Source organism: Papio anubis, chromosome 11 (assembly GCF_008728515.1).
Source record: "Papio anubis isolate 15944 chromosome 11, Panubis1.0, whole genome shotgun sequence".
NCBI classification, from domain to species: domain Eukaryota; kingdom Metazoa; phylum Chordata; class Mammalia; order Primates; family Cercopithecidae; genus Papio; species Papio anubis.
The window spans coordinates 55,486,840-55,503,239 of NC_044986.1; the positions used below are offsets into that span (position 1 = coordinate 55,486,840).

The window sequence follows — 16,400 nt, forward strand, 5'->3', positions numbered from 1 at the left end:
TCTCTAATCCCAAAAATGTTTTAATCTAGCAATAAGAATATAAGAAAAAAAACCTATGGAGGGTTGAGTAGGAGCTCTGTGTGTATGTGTATGTCACTATACATAACGTGTGTGTGTGTGTGTGTGTGTGTCTGTAGTACTTAATGTAAAGCTTAAAAAGGAATAACCTCATTGACAAATAACTATAACAGAAATATGGGAGTAGCCATGGCTTCATTGGGAAGATGAAGAGTAAGTTAAAGATTAGCCCCATTCTAGTGGCCTCAGGCATACTGAACACTTAACCAGCTGGTCAAAGTTCTAAATTAGGTTTAAATTTATATATTCTCTGTCTCCTATAATCATTATTCAAATTTCTCTTATATCTATTTTATGTTAAGCCAAGAAACTTTCCAAGATGTTCAGATGTTAAGGACAAAGTTTCCTGTTTGGTCTCCTTGAAATATCATTTCTAACAAAGGGCTATAATGATACCAAAGCTTGTAAACATGTTTCTTATAGAAATTGTATGTTAGAATATTTGTTATGGAAAATTAAATTGTTCAATTTAGCCATAAATGAACTCACCAATCTCGTGATAATTAACCTACTACTCTATTACTCATCTTACTGGTCTTATGTAGAAAAGCACACTGCTATACATGATTATTGTACAATCATCATGCATTCTTGCCTAACTTTCTACTCTAGGGCCTGCTTGAAGTAAATAGTGCTTCTAGCAGATTTAAAGCCCAGTGCATCCAGAAGCCCCTTTCATACACAATTTCTCTTTATGACAACATTAAAACAAACAATATAAGAATGTGCACTCCAATGGTAATAGCAGTTGTATCTGGGAAGTAAGATAACAAGTCATTTTTACATCCTTGGGATTTTCTATATTTTCCAATGTTTCACTTATTTTATTATTAGTAGCAGTGGTAGTAGTAGCATTTTGAATGAGAGAATGTCTCTAAGTTTCCCTTTTATCCTTAGGCCAAATTATTAGTGAAGGTGCTAACAATTTATCAAATGACCAAGGGTAGTCTCCTTTAAAAAACAACAAAAAAGAAGGATTTCATTTCCAAAATAATCAAGTGTGGGCTCTTTTTTCAACCAGCAGTTTACGGACTGGGTGTGGGATTTTTGTGCTCTACAGCAGGGGAGGGGGAATTATTTTCATCTGCATCTTCAGGAGCTTGTATTCTTAAGCTGAAGTCTGCCCATGTCTAATCTTTTAAATATCTAGAGTGTTGAGCATTTTCAATGTCAGAGTCAGAAGAAGCTCTAGAAATCATTTGACCCAAATTCCTTATGTTAGAGGAGGGGGCCCAGGAATTTGAGTGAAATGACCATGGTCACCTGATAGATGTGAGATAAGACCCTGGATCTCTTCGTTTGAAAGTTCTTTCTTTCCACCAGGTTGTTTCTGTATCTACAGAGGGAGGCAGTATGTGTGGGCAATGAAGGAGAGCCCTCCTATCTGGCTCCCTTTCTATGTGGGATAGTCAATGTGAGCTAGGTCAATACTCACTCATTATCCAACTGTATACCAGGGAGTCTCAAAGCACTGTGAAGACAAGCTATTTTTTTTATCTCTACCTCATCCCTGCTCTCCTTTTAAAAAGAAACAAAACAAAATCATAGGAGGACGCTAATGAGGGAGGAGAAGAACATCCTAGAAATATGCAGAGATCAGGTACAGTTCAAGAAGGGAGATATGTCTTTTGTATTATTAATATGAAAAATCTCAGTGCTCATTCTCTTACTCATTCTTTCTCTGTTTAGCAGAACTCATTAAGACTCTGCTTACTTCTATGAAAAACATTCAAATAAGAAACAATTAGCTATTCAAACACACACACACACACACACACACACACACACACACACACAATCTATCTCAAAAACAAAAGATGAAAGGATTTATCCCCCATAGAAAAGTTGTTGCCAACAAAACTTCCTCTTTCTATAAAGCAACAAAGCCCCCAGCTTTCTCTTTCATCTGGAATGTCAAAAAATAGGGGAGGCCATCCAAGGCCATTATCCTTGCTAAGGATCTTCAACCTCCTCTAATGTGGGAATCCGGATGAAGAGGCCAATAATGAACTGGAGCTCACAATGTAACCACCAACCTAATTAACAGTAAGACAATGCTACAGAATAGCTCCTGTTTATACAGACAAGGTCTTTAACAACATTAAAGGTTTAATGCCGTCATAAATTTTAATACAATATTTTAAATATATGTAAGTTAATCATTCTCAAAAGTAAATTTTCTTAGCTTAGTAAGAAATCCCCAACTGCATTAATATTCTGTTACATTCATAAATTTCCCTTTGTCATATCTGAGGGTTTACAGGATTGGTACTGGCTTTAGCTCTAAAAATCAGTCAAACCAATGCATATTCATTAAATGGCAACTCAATACAGATTGATGGTACTAATCTTGGTTCTATTATCAAGGGGAGAGAGAACTTGAGCAAATCACGGCCTCACTGGGTGTCAAAGAAGAAAATGAGAGTTGTATTAAATGATTACTAAGGTTTCTTCCAGCTCTAACTAACCACAGTTCTTTAATTTTACATGTTTTGAAAATACCAGGTATTGAGGAGTATGCCAGAGTAGTATAATAACCCAGCCCTTCCACTCGTGCTCTGAAAGCCCATATTCAAATGAAAGCATGTCATCTGGGGAAAAGATGGCATTAAGACAATATCAGCCATCACCACATGATAAGACATTTTCTTGCAGGAGGACTTAGCTCCAGGGAGCTACAGAGTCCCCAGGAGCAGCAGTTGCCAGGAAGAAAATGATTGAAGCAGGCATTATAAATCAAATGCCTATAGAAGCTCAGCAAAGAGCATAAATAAATGAGGAGAGCTGGGTAGAAATTGTGAAAAAAATCGAAAGCTACTCCTCAGCTCCAGCTAGTTGTTACCTTGGAGGAATGTAGGCCCTGGGTTATCCTACCTTCAGATTCTTCCAAAGAAAGCCAAAAATCTGTAAAAACTTTTGATTTTAAAACGTTGATTCAAAATAGTTTAATTTTGTACAAGCCAAATATGTCTCCACACCAGATACACCTGTAGGACACCAAATTTGAATCCTCTAATGTGTGGCACTTTAAGGCCAAGGACTATAATATAGGGAAGGGCAGGGCATGGCAAACGGGAGGAAGGGTGCAGTGAAAGAAGATAGAAGTGGCTTTAACTGTATCTGAGACTGGCTCTGTTAAGGGAAATCAGAACAAGCCAGCTTGGAAGTAGAAAGACATTAGGACAAGGGTTCTGTTAAAAGAAAAACTTTAGCTGAATTAAATCTAAAAGAGTTTAATTGAGCAAAGAACAATTCTCGAATCAGGCAGCCTTCCCAGCCAGAGTAGGCTCAGAGATTCCAGCGCAGCCACATGGTGGAAGAAGAGTTATGGACAGAAAAAGGAAAGTGACATATAGAAAACAGAAGTGAGGTGCAGAAACAGCTGGATTCATTACAATTCGGCGTTTACCTTATTTGAACAGCTGGCCACCTTTGGCCACAACTTGGTGATTGGTGCAAGAGTAGGCTACAGTCTGTACACAACTCCATTTAGATTATAGTTCACGATATACAGAAAAACCTTTAGGCTGAACTTAAAATATGTAATGAGGCAGCTTTAGGCTAACCTTCATTTAACCGTTCTGAATCTTCCCTGGAGTCATGTGTTTTCAAACTTGGAGGTAGAAAGACATTAGGACAGGGGTTCTAAATATTTTCTGGGGTTATATGTGCCATATGAGAGTCTGATAAATGTTTTAGAGATTTTCACTAGAAAAAAATAAACATACATGTAGTGGACAGAATAATAGCTCCCCAAAGATGTCCATGTCTTCATCCTTGTCCCTCCTCTGCCATCTTACCTTATGTGACAGAAAGGACTGTGAAAATGTAATTAAGGACCTTGAGATCTGAGTGAGCCCAACCTATTCACATGAATCCTTAAAATCAAAAAATGTTTCCCAGCCATGATCAGAGGGAGATGTGACTATGGAAGAATGATCAGAGAAATGCAATGTTGGTGGCTTGCAAATGGAGGAAGGGACAATAAGCCAGGGAATGTGGGCAGCCTCTGGAAACTGGAAAAGGCATGGAAATTGATAGATTCTTCCCTAGAGCCTTTAGAAAGGAATGGAGCCCTGCCAACACCTTTTTATTTTTATTTTTTGCCCAGGGAGACATATGTTGAACTTCTATCCTACAGAACTATGAGATAATAAATTTGTGTTTAAAGCCATGATCAGTTATTACAGTAGCAATAATAAGGTATATATACACAGAAACTTGGGCAAACACGTTCATAGACCTTCCTGAATCTCATCCTCATAAATACATAAAGGATCCTGGTGCTCAAAAGAGCCCAATATACAACATGAGAACTCTGAGAGCTGTAGGTATGAAACTATTTGGCATTCGTGGAAAGATCAATGCCCACCTCATGACCTCAATCCACTCCAATATCTCACCTCCACGAAGATGGATTCATTTTCTGAAGACTGACTGCTCCTTTGAGTCTCACCCAAATGATGTGTGACCCCAAGGAGTAAGGTGGCTTCTTGCTACAGAGAGATCTTTCTTCCTTTTCTCACAGTGTTCATTATGTTAATAGCATTCTCCCCCAACCCACTGCCCCAAAGAAGATGGCATTTTACACCTGCTGAGACTTAGCCTGTCTTATTCCTTCACTCTGAACCAGACCTAGGTCTGGAGTGTCCCATTACAGTATCATGTCTCTATCAAGATTCTATTTGGCATGGTATACCCAAACCTGGCCAGATGCTGGCTTAAAACAGAAGAGGAATGTTATCAGGAATGTGAGCTACCTGATTAAAAGTTGTTTTTAGTCTCGGATCTCATTTCACCAGTTCATCAAATTTCACAATCCCTGTAATATTCTGAGATGGATTTTTTTAAAGTTCCATTATGTCACCATGGTTGTGATAAATAATTGTAGTTTAAAGGTTACTTAGCTAACAGCACTAGACATAACTACCCTCACAGCACTCCTGATATGTGACTTAGCACCAGATCCTGCGATTGCTGACAGTGGTGCACAGAACAGTCTGGAATGTTGCTAGGTCAGAAAGCTCAATTCTGTGAAAGTGGGACATGAAAGATGGGAGATGGGCAGGAGAAAAAGACAAGATATTTAGGATCCTATGAAGGTTTGCTAAGGGGCAGAGGAAGAGAAATACAAAATGGGATACACAATGGTTTTAAGTTCACTGAACATCTAGCATCTTTGAGAAGGTTAATTGCTAATATCATTTTCCCCTGTTGGTCTCCGTTAAATATCTACCCCTACAGGACCACCATACATTCCATACACAAGCATGAATGACTTTGTTTGGGTTTTTATTTGCGTTGTTTTGCTTTTATACTATTTTGAAATACGCATGGGAATAATAGTTGACTTTTTTCTTGCTGAGGGAGACAGTCATCAGGCTGGTGGGTCACTGACTAAATTGATTCCAGTAGCCAAAAAATAGCTTTCTTACAATAATACCTCAAATAGGATGCAGAATGTCTTGATTAGTGGAGAAATTACAAGGCTGAATCCAACAGGTATTACCTGAGGTCAGGTAACAATAAACACATAAAAGAAGTCAGCTTGTGAAGAGGGTTATAAAAGATGGCCATGAATCCACCAGGATAGGGAAGCACCTTATCTTTGAGGTCCCCTCCAACCTTTAAATCTGGTATATTGGATATTTAAAAGTACAACTGCATAGCATAGCCAATCTTCTCTGCAGTTGTTGATTTAGACTGTGCTGCCTTAGAAAAACAATTCTAAAGGTCAGGCTCAGAAACACAGCCCTCCCTTTCCACTGAGAGAGGGCTATGATTACACTGTACACAAGATCCTACAAAGACAGCTGACACAACTAGTGGTTGAATTCTTTCTTCTGTTTATTTCCAGAAGAGACTTTCCATAGACAGCTGCAATGCCAGGCTCCCATCAGAATGTCATGCCAACCTTTCTGCAGGCTGATTTCCACCCACATCCTTGCTCTGGATCCAGGGCTGTCTCCAGCAGGTCTAGCAGGCTAGAGAGGCCATCCTGAGGCTATGTCAGGGCTAAGGTCACTGGAAGACACTTGGGTCAGCACAGAATCTGCACCTGCCGTGCTGCAATCAGACATTTGTGGGTTCAAATTCTGGCTCAGTCTTTTTCACTTGTGCAACATTAGGCAAGTGCCTTAATATCTTTCAGACTATGAGTACACAGCTTTATGAGAAAGTAGAGAAGGCTAAATGAGAGACTATGTAAAAATCAGTTGGTGTGGTGCCTACATGGTCATCACAAATTTATCACTATCACAAAGGAAAATCTAACTCCCTCTAGCATAGAATAAAGAATAAGAAAGGATGAAATCAGCATTTCTCTCCAAGGGCTGGACCTGTCTCCACTTCCCCCTGAGACTTAAGGCAGATTACTTTCAAATGGAAGCCAGAGAAAGTAGGTCATTTACATTTATCTTAAACTCACTCAGCGATTCTCCTTCTAGGCCCCTTTAAGCAGCTTTTCTGACTATAAGGAATGCCAACAAAAGTCAGAAAGCCTCGCCTCTTGTGTGGGGTTGGCAAGCACACAGTTGGCATTTCTGAGAAAGGAATCACAAGCACAGAATAGCTTCTGACAACAAAGGGCCCACCTTGGTTGAAGTTGCACTGTTTCTTGGCACCTGAAGGCATTGTTTTGTGGACTCTCATGAGCTGGTGTTCCTGCTCTCACCTGACCCTCTGACTGGCTGGATACCACATGCTCTGTCTCCTGCAAGAAGAAACAGCAAAAATAGATGAGCTGTCAACAGCAATGAGTTCCATTGCATTATTATGCCGGAAGTGGGTCTCAGGGCAGGGAAGCAGCAATGCATAACACAGTCTGCTGATTGTGGTGTGGGAAGGGAGCCAAGTCAGTGGTCCAAAATTTTTAAAGCTTCTATCAGTCAGTTGCTGCAAGAAAACAGAATAAAGAAAATAATAATAATAAATCAAATGTCCAAAAGATATGGCATAGCCATACAATAAGAATTGTACAGACATTAAAAATGATGTCATGGAAGAATATTGAATGAGTGGATACATCTGAAAAGATAATCCTTAGAAGAATATTTATAGTACAGGCTTATTTATGCAAGAATAAACATATATATGAATGTTCACACATAGTAACACACACACACACACACACCCCGCCACACACATGAGATTGGAATAAGTTGAACCAAAATCTTAACTGTGACTAACTCTGAGATGTCATGTTTATTTATTTTTGGGAGCCCATATGTATTTTCTAAGTTTTCTACAATAAACATTATTTCTATAATAAGAGAAAAATTTAAGTTAATCTGAAAACTAAAGAACAAATCATTTTTATAAATTCCAGATCTCAAGAGTCCTTGATATCTCTTCCCTCATCCTGCCACACACTATCATACACACACTCATACATACCCCCTCATACACACAGACTATTGCCATTGGCTACACTGCATCTAAAGAAACCACAATGTGGGTTACCCATGATGCAATTGCTCATTAATTTAGAAAAACTTTAGAGTGCTAAACACTCTACAGAATAAACATACCAAAACTAAAACTAATCTGGATTCAATACAAAGACATGCATACATACCAAAAATGAAAGGTTTATATATATCCAACAGTTCCACTATTATCATCTTTGAGCCATGTCAAATCTCTAACTGAAAAACTGTCTTTAGAATAAAACAGTCCTTCTTTAACCTAATAAATGAGATACTAAAACAAAAATCTGTGAGAAATTCAGTAGCTCCAGATGGGTACCATCATACAGGCAAATTATTCAAGCAATGCAGTGCATTTGGGTCTTCTGGTGCAATATATTATGGTCACAATAGAGACCCAGCTCCTCTATTAAGGGTGTGGGTTGAAGTCAGTACAAGTGTCAATGTGTCAGGTGTCTTAGAAATCATGTTTCCAGCACACTAGAACAACACGGTGAGGCTTTTTGCCAAGAAGTCATCATCACAAGCCTCTACAACAAAATCATATGAATGCCTTCATATGAAAGGGGTAAAGTAGGAACAGTCATGCAGAGTTGTGGGAAAGGAAAGCATTAGCCCTATCAAGATCCTCTCTTTAATTCTTTGAAGTCTCCAGCTTCAGGTAAGAAGACACTCCACATGAAAAGTTTCCATTAGTATACACCAGTCCCCTAGACTTAGTAGTTGCTTGAGAAAAATTCTATAGCTACCCAAATACTGGTCAAATTCCCCCACACAATCGTTTTCATGTGAGACAGAGTTCTGCTTGCTACTTGCTCAGTGTATGACCTTGGCCAAATTACGTAAGTTATCTGGGCTCAGTTTCCTCTTCTGTAAAATGAGGATAATACCATGAATTCCACAAGTGCCTGCCAATTGGAGGCACACAGCAGATATGAACTACTACTGATAACAATATTGCTTTTACAAACATTTTCTTAAAGCTCAATATTCTGAACCTAGTGCTCAGGTAATCCTTGCAGAATTAACCCAAATGAGTTCAGCAAAAGAAAACCTATTTTTGTGGTGGAATGCTTATTTCACATTTCTATACTAATAGCAATATTACTTTAAACATTATAGTTAGAAACCTCAATTGATGTAGGCCTTAAGAAATGGCCCCTCTGAACTCTAAAAGGTTTAAACCAAAAATGTCCATTTTATTAAAACTTTATCCTTTTAGGAAAGAGTAGTGTTTGATATTATTTTTTTCAAAAATAGTATTTTATCTAACTATTTGAACCTTCAAAAGTTGAGAAGGGTTACAGAGGCCAAACACTGTTGGATTCCCTTGGATCTAGGATGCATCTTAGATATGAATAACAAGAACTTTAGAGAAAGTGTCTCTTTAATATGCTTAGATCAGAAATCTCAAAGGATTGCAAGAGAAGAACTCTTCTCTAAAATGGAAAGATAAGGAGTATTTGGATACAGATGACTATCAAGTTCCTGATTCAAATGGGGAGAAGAGTGTCACTGTCACCTATGTTTCTTTTCCCCACCAAGAATTTCAAACCTCAAGATGGTAGGGAGAATTGGGGAAGACTAAATAAGAAGTCTGGTACAAATCATCCTGAATGCTGATGGATGGAACAGGCTCTGATATGACATGTATGTGTGATTGTCATAACAGGCTGCCCTTCCCACTGCCAAAAGTTAGATCGTGTTTCAAAGTTCGGATCTACAAGCTCTGCTCAGATCAGAAACCCAAGTACAGCCTTTCTTAGAAAATGCCGAATTTATTCTTCCTTCCAGAGATCCTTATGATTTTGGAAAATATTTCACTCATAAGAAAAGGAATAAAGATTTTTAGTTTAGTTCCTTCCACTCCATTATCTCCTTATAGAATGACCACTTGTGGGCCAATAGCCCCAGCAAAGTTCACATGGGAATCAATGAACCTTCAGATGCTTCTAATTTCTAGGCTTTAAGTCTTCCAGCTGATACCCCAGACAGCCTGAAGCAGACACAGACCTCCCTAGTGTGCCCTAGGTGAGTTCCTGACCCACAGAAGCCATGAAAGATAATATATGATTATTGCTATTTTAAGTTTTGTGGTTATTTGTTATGCAACAATAGATAACTAAAACACATTACCTTTCCTCTATTCTAAGATACCATCAATTATAAACCATCATTGGTCTGATTACATAACAGTCTTTTAGGGGAAAAAATGTCACATTAAATGCATCCATCAATTTTAAGAAATGTTCAAAAATGAGAAAGGTGAAATTCTGAACAGATGTGTGCATTGGCATTAAGGAACTACAGAGCATCCCCAGGACAGCCTGGCATGTAATGACACAAGAAGTCCTGACACAAGTACCTCACAGGGAACAGGCGAGGAAAACCCAAGTCTTAGTTGCACCAGCTTTAAAACATAATTTCATGTTTTCCCTTAAAGAAAGAAGACAGAAGAAATGGGGATATCATTTTATTGAATTAATAGAACAGTAGCTTTCAAAGGTCTTGTGCTGCCAGCTGTCATTTATTCATAAAGTTATAAAGGAAAGAGTACAAAACAAGAATAGTAGTACTCAATCAAATGTATCTGCTCTATAAGAGATTTAGCCAGATTCATGAGAGGCCAAGGCTTACTTCCTTGGTAAGCCCGTTTCTCTGTTCCAGGTGGACTCCACCATCTGGTGAACGTTAACTAGGGCTGCCAAAGAAAGTCCTTAGAGTAAATAACGTATTTGTAAAAGATTGAGAGTTAACAGTTTGTCCCCATCCCCCACCCCCCAAAAAGGTGACAACATCAAGAAAGGAAATAAAGAACACATTTGATTACCTTTGCCCATTTAAGCTTCATCACTCTGTTTAGAATCCACTGTAACATTCAGCTCAAAAATTCTAGAACATTAAAGGAGGGTATGTATTCTGAAATAACTAAGATATATTTTTACCTAAAAAAATCACTACTATATACCAAGCATTTTGATAGTTGAGAGGGTTATAGAGAAGTGAATAGGACACTCTTGCCCCAAAGAACTTTAAAATCTACTGTTTGACACAGACTAAAGGATAAGAGAGCAGATTCTAACTTTTTACTTCTGTGTTAATGTGTCTGTCAAATGATCAGATCCAAGCTGACCAAGGGGAATGAGGGAAGAAGCCAAAATCCTCTGCCCCATGCTTGGTCTTCCTGCCACCTGGCCAAGTGTAGCCCAGATGGGCACCTGGAAAGAAAGGCATCCCACATATTTTCCTGTTCCCAGCCATCTTCATCTACCCTCCGCCTCACTCCTAGTATGTCCCAAGTCCACCTCAGTGGAGTGATTTGTTGGTTCTCTGCCAAATGCAGGGACCATCAAATTGACTACATTCTGAGATAGTTCATAAGAAAGCAGTCCATGAAACAAACATTATTTAGGCTATTTATCTGATCCAGGTGCTGAGGCTAGCAGAGTGTGCATGATAGCAAAAGGAAAGCTATTAACTCAAGAGGCTCAAAACCCAAACTTACTTAAGGAAAAATTAGCTGCCTCTAAACCAGAACAGGGAAATATGATATTTTGTTCTTGTTGCAATTTTAGTGAGTTCAGCTGACTCTTGTAGGACTTGGGATCATCTAGTTTTGATCAAATGGCAAGGCCACTGCTTCAGGTCCTTCCAAATTCCTCCATTTGTACAAATCCATGGCCATAAAGAAAAATAAAACAGAACAATTTTCCATTCTAATCCAGATCTTGTCCATCTTCTCTGTCTGAAAGTCAGAAAGGTAACTTTGGGCCTCAAGGATGTATACATCCTGTAAATCTTCCCTCCAAGATGTGGTCAATCGAAATACCAAATCTTCATCTTCTCATACTTGAGGTTTTCTCTATGTTCATTCTGTCCCCAAATTGATAAAACTTTATTTTCTTCAACTGTGGATTAAATGTTAAATTAAATGGTTCTGTAGCCTAATCACTCTATTGTTAATAATGTCTTATATTTACCAGAGCAAGGACTTCCCCAAAGCTCCAATTAAGACATAATTAATATATCTGATAGCACTATAGTTTGGAAAATCTTATATTTTCAGTTCTTAAGGTGAACAAGAGAAAGTGTAAATCTACCCTATCCTACATCACCCAAGAGTACCTTTTTTCTTAACCTTCACATGTCTGTGAAAGTGACTTGATGTCCTTCTGAATAATTGGAGAATTTTAAAGACGTTTATACCCTGATAAAAGAAACTATTGGACTATTACATTCATGTCATAAGTAGGGTAAAGAGGTCATGTACGAGTTGACTTAAATGTCCTTTCAAAAATGTGTCTCTGTTATTTAAAATTTTCTGGCCCTTTTAAGAAATAGGGAACTAAGAGAACAGTTTCCTCAGATCTATTTTTAAAACTTATTTCTGGCCATCTTACTCATTATTTCAACAAAGAAATAAAATAAATCATGGGAAAAGGCAGTCATAGGCTCAAAATCCACACGTATCCATGAAGTAAGATGTCCTCTGATTCTATTTTTTTCTTTCTTTTTCCTTTTTTTTTTTTTTTTTTTTTTTGAGACAGACTCTCTCTCTGTCACCCAGGCTAGAGCACAATGGCATGATCTCGACTCACTGCAACCTCTGCCTCCCAAATTGAAGTGATTCTCCTGCCTCGGCCTCCCAAGTAGCTGGGATTACAGGCACCTGCCACCATGCCCAGCTAATTTTTGTATTTTTAGTAGAGATGAGTTTTCACCAGGTTGGCGGCTGGTCTCAAATTCCTGACCTCAGGTGATCCACCTGCTTCGGCCTCCAAAGTGGGATTACAGTAATGAGCAACTGCGCCTGGCCTGATTCTAATTTTTTAAGCTGTAATATATATTACCCAGTTTACTGCTTTGTTGTAAGAATTTCCAGTAGAAAACAGACATTCAATTATGCTGTCTATCATATATACTTTCCAAATCTGATAACATTCGCTGAGTGCTTGCTCTGTACCAGGTACTAAACTAGGCACCTTCTATGTACATTTTCTCATTTACTGGGAAGTGGGTTTTAGTCCCCCAGTTTTCCCCAGTGAGAAAAATGAAGTGAAGAAAAGGCAGATGACTTACGTAGGCCAGAAAGATTGCCTTTTATACATGAGGTGCCTTTCTGAAGACTTTGCAAAGTCTGACTGACATTTGTGTATTTTAAGACTATATTCTCATGACAGCAGTTATTGGGTATTTCCATTCATCAGCTAATGTAGAAATATTTCAATAAAATCAATATAGCTTATAATCCAATAGGCCCAAACAGCTTTGATATTATACAGTTCTTGATCAATTTAGGAGGAATTTCATTAATTCAAGTTGTTTGCCTTAAAGGTGATTTAATACTTTATATTCAATACTTCATTCAAAATTATATAAAATAGGACCACACCAGATCATATGACTGAGCTAGAGCACCCAGTTCCTAACCCCAATCTCCTAAACCCAAATCCAGAGTTCTTTCCATTATATGTTACTATATGTACTTACTATAGAACTGAGAAGTATCCCATGCAAGTCAGTGTGAATACAGTCACAGTTAAAATGTAACAGCTGGGGTGGGTGGTATTCAAGTGTAAAATCAATGGAGTATACAAAAGAGTAGAAAACAGTCATGAGGCATGAGGCGGGTTTTCAGTAGTACTTGTTTTTTCTCCTCCCTAGCATGTGGGTTAAAGGACACAGGGACTCTGAAGTGAGGGAGATTCATAAAAACCTAGTCTTCTCTCTAATGAGCTTGAGATTCAAGGCAGGGAGGCAGGATTTACCAGTTGTGAGACGTGAGATAGCTGCCTTGAGTATTTTGACAATCAGCTAACCAAAATCTAGCTTCCCCTCTCTAGGAATCCTTGCATTTCTCCTCCTGCTCCACTGAGGAGTTAGGCCTTGCACAGGTCTCCAACTCTCCAATTACAACACATTGCTAAGACTACAGAAGGCTCCAAACAGCATAAAGCATGAAGGAAAGCAAAAGGCAAATCGTTTCTGATTATGATCACATTGCTTCACTCCCTCACGGCACTAGACTTGACCATTGTAACTCCTAAGATTCAGAAACTGGTCATCTCTGCAGCTTTATGGGATCTTGGTTCTGATGACATTCATTCATCAAATATTTGGTCCCTCTCAGGGGCTACATTTTGTGCTCTTCCTACTTCCTGCCCTCAGGGAGCTCACAGTCAAGTTAGTAGTGGCAATGGTGGTGGGGGACGGAAGAGGTGGCAAGACACAAACTATAAACAGGCAATTGCAGTATAGTATGATCAATGCTACAATAGGATAAGGACGAAGTATGAGATGCTTTGAGAATATATAGGAATGACACCAAGCCTAGCTCTTGGGAGAAGTATCACTGAAGTAGCCTAAAAGATAAATCAACATCAACTGGAAGAAATAGCATGAGGGGGAGGCAGAATGTATCAAGGCAAACATGTGTAAGTGAGAGCATGGAATGTTCAAGGAACTCTGGATGAGTGCCTACGTTTAGAGTGAGAGTCAAAGGTGGGGATGGTGAACAACTAGGCAGGCGAAGCACAGGCAGAAGCCAGATCATGTGAAACCTCTAAGTATGAAGACTACTAGTCTTGAAGAGTTTGGGCTTTATTCTATTGGCAATGGCAAGCCACTGAATATTATAAGTAAGGCATGTTCAGATTTGCACTGGAAGAAATCACCTTGGGCTTGTGTGGCAAATGGATTAGAAGGTGAAGAGGAGGAATCAAAGAAAGGAGGATAGTTAGAAAGTTAGAGCATCCCAAGCAAGAGATGACTGTCACTTGGATGACAGAGGTGGTAGGCAGTATGGAGAATAACAAATTAGCTAAAAAGATATTAAAAAGATAGAAAAAATAGGCCTGGTGATTGACAGAATGTGGTTGAATGAAAAAGAAGGACAGATGGTGATGGCAAATCTCAATGTGGGAAAATGAGGTGAATGCTATTGCTGCTCCCTCAAGTGGACACAGGAAGAGAAACAGTATTCAGGGAGAGTTGGGTATGAGGAACCCATGCAGCATCTAAGTAGGCAATGATAAATAGAGGAGCTGGAATCTTAGAGACAGACTAGGGCTGGGAATACATATTTGAGAATGACCAGGAGGGTGACCAAAACCACAAGTCAGGTAACACAATTCAGAGTAGGCAGAGATGGAGGAAAAAACTTGGGAGAAAACCCTGAGGAATGCCAATATTTACAGCACTGATGGTATATTTTTACATCAAAACTCAAGCTGCAAAATAACGTATATATAGTAAGAACCCATAGAGAGGTGGAGGGGTAGATCAATGTGTTTGTGTATGTGTGTGTGCGTGTGTATTATTACTGTGCAGTTATAGTTTTTTATGTGGGGTATAATTGATAAGTTACTTAATTGCTTGAATTGTTTAATGAGTATGTGTTGCTTTTACAAATTAAAATAAGAATATTTAATTTTAAAACATTCAAGGGACAGGCAGATGGAAAGGATACTGCAGAGAAGACCAAGAAAGAGAAATAGGAAGAAAATGCAGAGTGGGTTGTCATGGAATCTTCAAGAAGGAAGCTCATTGCCTGACCCACTTGTTTCATATTGCAACAAAATGCTAACGAATTTTAACTCCATAAGGAAAACCAGGGTAAGACAACAAAAGAAACATTAAATATTACTAAAAGTACACTCAACAGTATGACTTCTGTCTTGAGATGTTATAAATGACGTTCTTTAAAATAGGTGCCACTGTTCCTTATGTTCTACTTGTGTTAAACTTTAATAAAGGAATACAATTTTCAAACCAAGGAATCAAAAATCATGGTTAAATGGAACAACTGGAGCAGTGAGTCAGCACCTATAAATATGGCACCACAAGCTTAAGCCTTTCTACTAGAACTTAGTCCTATGCACAGAGCAGAGGTATGATAAGAAAGCCCCTTTGTCAAGTCTGTCCTCACTTCTCAGTCACATGGACTCTCAGGTCTAGTATAGAAGCTAGTGAATTATTTAGACTTCAAAGGGTTACTACGATTTTAAAAAGGAAATGCTTATTTCTGGGGAGATTTTTGTTGCTGTTGTCACTTTTTCTTTTCTTTTTTTTTTTTTTTTTTTTTTTTTGGTAAGAGACAAGGTCTTACTATGTTGCCCAGGCTGGACTCTCCAACTGCTGGGCTCAAGTGATCCTCCCGCCTCAGCCTCCAAAACAGCCAGGACTACAGGCATACATTACCATGCGAGGCTTTAATTTCTGTGATTTTAATATGAATTAAGAAAATATGTATAATTTAAATCATCTCCCTCTGAGTTGAGGTTTAAGATCCCTTAAATGCCTCTTACTTGTACTTTGAGAGACCAAGGTGTGTGGATCACCTGAGGTCAGGAGTTTGAGACCAGCTGGCCAACACAGTGAAACCCTGTCTCTACTAAAAATATAAAAAAAATCAGCTGGGCATGGTGGCACATGCCTGTAGTCCCAGCTACTCAGGAGGCTGAGGCAGAAGAATCACCTGAACCTGTGAGAGGGAGGTTGCAGTGAGCCGAAATCATGCCACTGCACTCCAGCCTGGGTGACAGAGCAAGACTCCGTCCCAAAAAATAATAAAAAAATAAAAAACCTCTTACTTAAAAGACAGCACTACCTTCCTGGGAAAAGCCTACCTTTTATTCCTTTTTGGGGGGCTGAGAAGGCAAACAGCCTGTTGATACAGAATCTCTACCATGTTATTTTCTGAAATTATTAAACTATGTCTGTTATTCTTTGCTTTCAAATATCCCTCAATGTTTCATTTTGCAAGCTCCCTTGTTTTATTTAGTTTAGCAAGAATCAAATTATTCTTCTATTTCCAAAGCAGTCATGAGAAAAATCCAAAATTACTATCACAAATACTACTTCAGCTACTAAAGCTGTTGCACTAATGCCACAGCT

The 16,400-nt window shown here is 38.7% G+C and overlaps 1 protein-coding gene across 5 annotated transcripts in view; it reads right to left on the reverse strand.

The window, feature by feature from the left end:
* The window catches only part of FAM13C (family with sequence similarity 13 member C), a 140,755-nt gene that overhangs the window by 70,146 nt on the left and 54,209 nt on the right, over positions 1-16,400 (reverse strand). For all 5 annotated transcript variants that reach the window (XM_017963067.3, XM_017963065.2, XM_017963066.3 and 2 more), the window contains one exon: positions 6,672-6,790. In XM_017963067.3, the coding sequence (XP_017818556.1) occupies positions 6,672-6,790 (119 nt within the window). The remainder of the gene's footprint in view (positions 1-6,671; positions 6,791-16,400) is intronic.